A 5,667-nucleotide genomic window follows, 5' to 3' on the forward strand; every position below is an offset into this window, starting at 1 on the left:
TAACTTCTAATTAGTCAACCAAAAAGAGACATGAGAGCACCAGGGATGCCCGAAGATAAATGTTATTAAGTGATTCATGAGTCCCTTCAATCGTATCTCTAGTGCAGAAGATAGACCAAGCAACTGTAATCAAAGGTAGGAAAATGATACGAGTATATTAGGAGTTGATGGGTATTCTGAGGAATATAATCACAAAATCTTAGAATTGTTTAAGTATAGTTGATCCCACCAACCATAATCTTTATAATAATTATTACATAATAGATAATAAAAACTGAACTATTTCTTACTTCCTCCTTTGTTCACGAGGTAATTTCATATCATTCTGCATACGCACATTAACTAGATCAGCAGGAGTGCCAAGAATACCACCAGCTGCACCTGCCATACCAGCAACTAGCACTGTTTTTGCAAACGGGACCGCTTCTCCATGAACTGAAAGATGCTCTTTACCAATCTATAAATATAATAACACTCTTAGCATCTTTAAGTATACACAATACATATTACATTTACAAAATTAGATTTAATATAAAAATATGTTTTGTGTCATATAAAAATTTAGTATGCCTAGTTTTTATTACCATCTGTTTTTTTTATTTCAATACTAGCAGACCTGGAAACACTTCACAATTACTAGATTTAGGAATGTAGATAGATTAATTAAATACAATTAGAAGTTTGATATAAATTAATATATTAGTTATTTACTGGAAGATTATTGATTGACTGTGTGTATAGATGAATGGAATTTGGTCCGTGTGCGGTAAAAAAAAAACTCAAATAGTAGATAATTATACTATTTTATTGACCCAACATTTACCTCACGTTGCAGGGCTTCGTCAGATATCATCAAAAGATACAAACACTTTAGTTACAAAAAGGAAAAAAAAAGAAAAAACATAAGTGTAAAGTAACAGGGGTATAAAATGAAAAGTAAGATATAATAAGAAAAATTAAAGGTAGTAAATACTAAATGAAAAGGGTAATAGTAACAGATATATAAGAGAAGAAATATTAAAGAAAGTACAAATAAAGAGATGAAAAAAGAAAAAAAAAATACAAATCAAATGATGAGACAGAATGCATGCCTGTTTTGACGGCAGTCAAAAACCAAAGTGACAGTTGGTATTGGGAGGAATGGGGATGGCAGTATTGCCACAATAACGAAAATAATTTGTAAAGTAAACATAGTAATTTCATTTACTTCATTCATTCATTTCATTTACTATTTACAACCTTTAATTTTTCTTACTATATCTTACTTTTCATTTTATACCCCTGTTATTTTACACTTATGTTTTTTCTTTTTTTTCCTTTTTGTAACTAAAGTGTTTGTATCTTTTTAGCCCTGACGAAGCCCTGCAACGTGGGACGAAACGTTGGCTCAATAAAATAGTATAATTATCTACTATTTGAGTTTTTTTTTACCACACCCGGACCATATTCCATTCATTAGTTATTTACACATTGGATTAATGTTTCAATCAATTGCTTATTATATCTATTTAGGTTAGGTAAATAACATTATATAATAAAAATATCAAAAAATTAATTAATATCAATAATATAAAGAAAATATTATTTCGATGATAAAAGAAAATGTTTATGTTTTATATGTTAAAAGTTATGATTTATTCCATTAGTTTGTATTAAAAATTATTTATGATTTATAAATAATTTCTTTAAAATATAGGGTTATTAGATGTATCGATCAGCATTTATATGCATTACTCACAGACCCAGCAATGCTTTGCAATTGCTTGACTTAGAAATGTATACAGATTAATTGAATATAATGGGAAGTTTGATATAAATTAATATATTTAGTTATTTAAACATTGGATTAATGATTGAATCAATTGCTTATTATATCTATTTAGGTTAGGTTAGGTAAATAACATTATATTATAAAAATATATTGTAAAAAAATCGAATTAAATTCAACATGACTCAACCAATCTACACCAAACTTAGGAGTGGTGTTGGGCTCTATATACTGCGCCAAAGGACATAAAACAGATCTAATTAAACAAGTTAGGACCAAAGATACAAAAAATAAAAGGTTTTCTGTATTTGAAACCCATATTTTTCCTTAAATTAAGGAATTAAGGCATTAAATCTAAATGGTGGTAATTTAGGTTAAAAGAACAATTTTCGAATGGTTCTATTAATGTAGAAATTAGAAATAAAATGCGGAGGACTGATGAACAATGGTCACTGGAAGAAAAATAAATTCTACAAATAAACTAAGGTGAAAAATGTTTAATTTTTAATTTATTTGAAGAATGGTATTTAAAGGTATCAGATGCTGCAATAAATGAATATAATTTGCTTTCTTATAAAACTCAATTTTTTTTTTTCAAAATCCCTATTATGTTTTTATAATTTTCTGTGAATATAATATTGTTTAATAGAATCAGTAATTTTTTTTTCTTATTATTTGGAAAGAGACAAATCGATTGCTATATAATAATTGTGAATTAACGTATATTTTTGGAGCTACTCACCAAAATGTTTGATTTAGTTAATAGCTTTTTTTTTTTTTTTGTTTTTTTACAGATAAAATTGGAATAGCCAACAACCTTCCCAGGAAAATCCTGAACATTCAGCAAAAAGTCCTATTACAATTGGTTGAACACTATGTCAGCTCATAAAGTACGAACAAAACAACGATTATTATATATTACATAAAATATTTTCTTAGTTCATATTAATCCATTTTTTATTAATACTAACAACAAAGATGATTTATTATTTTAAATTAAAAAAATCAAAGATACTGTATAAGATTTTTTTTTGTTGCTATTTAAGCCCTTCTAAACTATTTTAATGAGGATAATACCAAGCTGATAGTTAAGACAACATGATAGTTTATTTTATTTTAAAATTTTTTAAATTTTATAGATGTTAATTAAAACAATTAAATAATTCTAAATTTCAATACATGGTATAATAAAATGTTATATTAACCTTGTAATCTAATGATTATACCAAGTAATAATTATGATGATTATATTTATAAAAAAAATTATAAGGTTAGAGTAATATTTAGATAACATTAGGAAGCAGCACTGAAATGAAAAAGATAAATGATATCATAGATAAACAATATAATATTACTGATTAATGGAATTCTTTACCTCATAAATTCCAAATCTCGCAGTGGAATAAGTCATTTGTCGAAGTAATGATGCAGAAATACCATTGTAGAAGGAAAAGAAACCGTCATTTTTTATCATGTTACTAACTAAACGGAAGAGACTGACTTTATTTTCTTGTTGCGTCTGTAATTGTACCTGCGGGAAGAAATATGAAATTATAACCATGAATCGTATAAAATAAAAGCAAATACATCAATGAAATTTTTGTGGAGCAGATAATATATTATGTATTAAGAATCTAAAATAATAAACAATCAAAACAAATTGCAGGAATTATTAGGAGATAATTTTTCTGTAAACTTAATAAATATTTTCCAACATTGGAGATGTAGAATTACAAAACCCGGCCAACTAGATCTTTAAACAATGATTTTGTAACTATATCATTATAAAGAAAATAATTTCTTTAAAAACAAATTTGATCCTTTTTTCTCAACTTTATTCTTTTCAAAACCTTCCAACGTTTCGTTCCAACCTTCCAACCCTTAGGTCATTTTCAAGGATACCTTTACTTTGTTGTCATTTTCTCTTTTAAAATTCTTAAAAATGCCGGCTAATTGCCTTTGTCCCATCTATAACTTCTTCTATATAACTCTTTCTTAGATTTAAAACTTGTATTAACACCACTTCTTTTCTTTCTTTCATTTACATTTGCAAACTTTAAACAGAACCTACCTTCTGAGGAACTTTAAACAGAACCTACCTTTTAAAGATTATTGATTGACTGTGTGTATAGATGAATGGAATTTGGTCCGTGTGCGGTAAAAAAAAAACATATATATATATATAATTGATATAATTGAGAAAAATCCCAATGTATAGACTTGTACCCAGATACGTAACTACTACCCACACTTACCTAATAGAATTACATTACAAAAGTACAATAAACATCCTTGAATAAAATAAATAATTATAAATTGAATAAATAAAATCAAAAAGAGCCTGTTTCTTTAATTGGAAGTTTAATTTAAGAGCTGTATAAGCCCAGTAAAAGAAAGGTAGAGTGTTATAGACAACCTATTTCTTCCCTTTAAATTCTACAATGTTTATAATAACAAAATGAAATATGGAGGATTCCAATTAGATAAACTGAAGTTAACTATAGGTATATTGTGGACTTTGTAACCTACCTGATTATTCCTCCAGCAACTTGGGATGGAAATTTTAATGGAATGGATAATTTTTTTTTTTTACTGATTCTAACTTGAAATTAAATTATGAGATAAATTTACATTAGGTATTTTTTGAAGCCTTGAAGGCACTAATCACAAATAATGGAATAACATAGTGTTTTAAACAGAGTTCTTACTTTTTATTTATTTGAAAAAAACAATTTTATTTTGTTTGGGTAATTTTTTTTTTTAAACCCAGTCCTATAATAACTATAAACAAACTCTTTAGGTTAATTTAATAGTATAGATATCTTTAAGTGAAATTAAAAATAATAATAAATTTTATTGAAAAATACTTTAATCTAATATAAATTACTTACAGCTCCTAACGAAGAAAGGAAGTGAGTCGTCGGATTATCGGTGAAATAGCCAGAGTGTAATAGGAAATCTTTGAACAAGTCATAGAACGAGAGCTGGCCGATGGTCATAAAGATAGCTCGAGAAGTTGCTGCTGAAAGGCCATTGAACATTTTTAGTGCACCCTCTTCCTTTGCCACCCTATACAGTCCATCTATTGCATTCTTGTAACTAAAAAAAATTGGAATAGTTTTAAAAAATAGAATTCTTACTCTGTTTTTTTTTTTTTTCTATTTAAGATCATAATAACAAACATTTATTGAACTCTTACAAAGCAACTAAAAACTATGAAATACATATATCAAAAAAGATTTTGCATCACTTCTTCTTTCCACAATATCAGTAAGTCACAGCAAAGGTACACTTTGGTTTTAAAAGCACAATATTAGTGAATAATAAAGGAGTTTTAGGATTTTAGCAAAACCAGAAATTATGTAATTTATTTTAAAAATGAAATGAAAAAATAATTTATATAAAATATTTTCACTTTCAAGAGACTGGTTATTATTGTTTAAATAAATTAAATTTATGTATCCAAGTTAAGTCCACATAAAATTTTAATACTTTTAATTATAGATCAACTTAACACTAGTATCACTACAGTGTGATTTGATTGAAATTGATGACCTGGGCAAAATAGTCAGCAAAAATCTTTTAAATTATTGATGTCAGTGTAAATTTGTTTTTAAGATTGTCTTAGAGGATGGCCGAAACGATGGACTTTTAAAGAAATAAAGAGTGTTTTGAGACATATTGGATACAATTTATTTTTTATTTATAATCTTAATATTTTCTTGAGACTGGCAATTCTTTAATAAATAACTCAAATACTATCCAATTATAGTCTCAAAACTTTATTTCTTTTATTCGTCCAACGTTTCAGCCAATCCGGCCATCTACTCAATATCACTTTGCAAACATATAATTTAAAAACTCTAAAACTTCATTCAGGCTATTCTGCCCAGGTCAAA

The 5,667-nt window shown here is 26.7% G+C and overlaps 2 protein-coding genes across 6 annotated transcripts in view; both read right to left on the bottom strand.

Moving 5' to 3' along the window:
- Positions 1-280: 280 nt before the first annotated feature.
- LOC106686829 (mitochondrial dicarboxylate carrier-like) lies at positions 281-3,319 on the bottom strand. Its single transcript, XM_014430387.3, has 2 exons — positions 3,144-3,319; positions 281-457 (listed from the first exon to the last, which is right to left on the bottom strand). The coding sequence occupies exons 1-2, from the start codon at positions 3,240-3,242 to the stop codon at positions 287-289; spliced, it is 270 nt and encodes an 89-aa protein (XP_014285873.3). The 5' UTR covers positions 3,243-3,319; the 3' UTR covers positions 281-286.
- A 1,340-nt stretch (positions 3,320-4,659) lies between these two features.
- The window catches only part of LOC106686826 (mitochondrial dicarboxylate carrier), a gene marked incomplete at its 3' end in the record, with an annotated part of 83,158 nt that continues 82,150 nt past the window's right edge, over positions 4,660-5,667 (bottom strand). For all 5 annotated transcript variants that reach the window (XM_067046151.1, XM_067046156.1, XM_067046162.1 and 2 more), the window contains 1 exon segment: positions 4,660-4,867. In XM_067046151.1, coding sequence (XP_066902252.1) covers positions 4,660-4,867 — 208 coding nt within the window.

This window comes from Halyomorpha halys, unplaced genomic scaffold, assembly GCF_000696795.3.
Source record: "Halyomorpha halys isolate HHAL.00 unplaced genomic scaffold, Hhal_1.1 Scaffold885.1, whole genome shotgun sequence".
In the NCBI taxonomy this organism is placed as follows: Eukaryota; Metazoa; Arthropoda; class Insecta; order Hemiptera; family Pentatomidae; genus Halyomorpha; species Halyomorpha halys.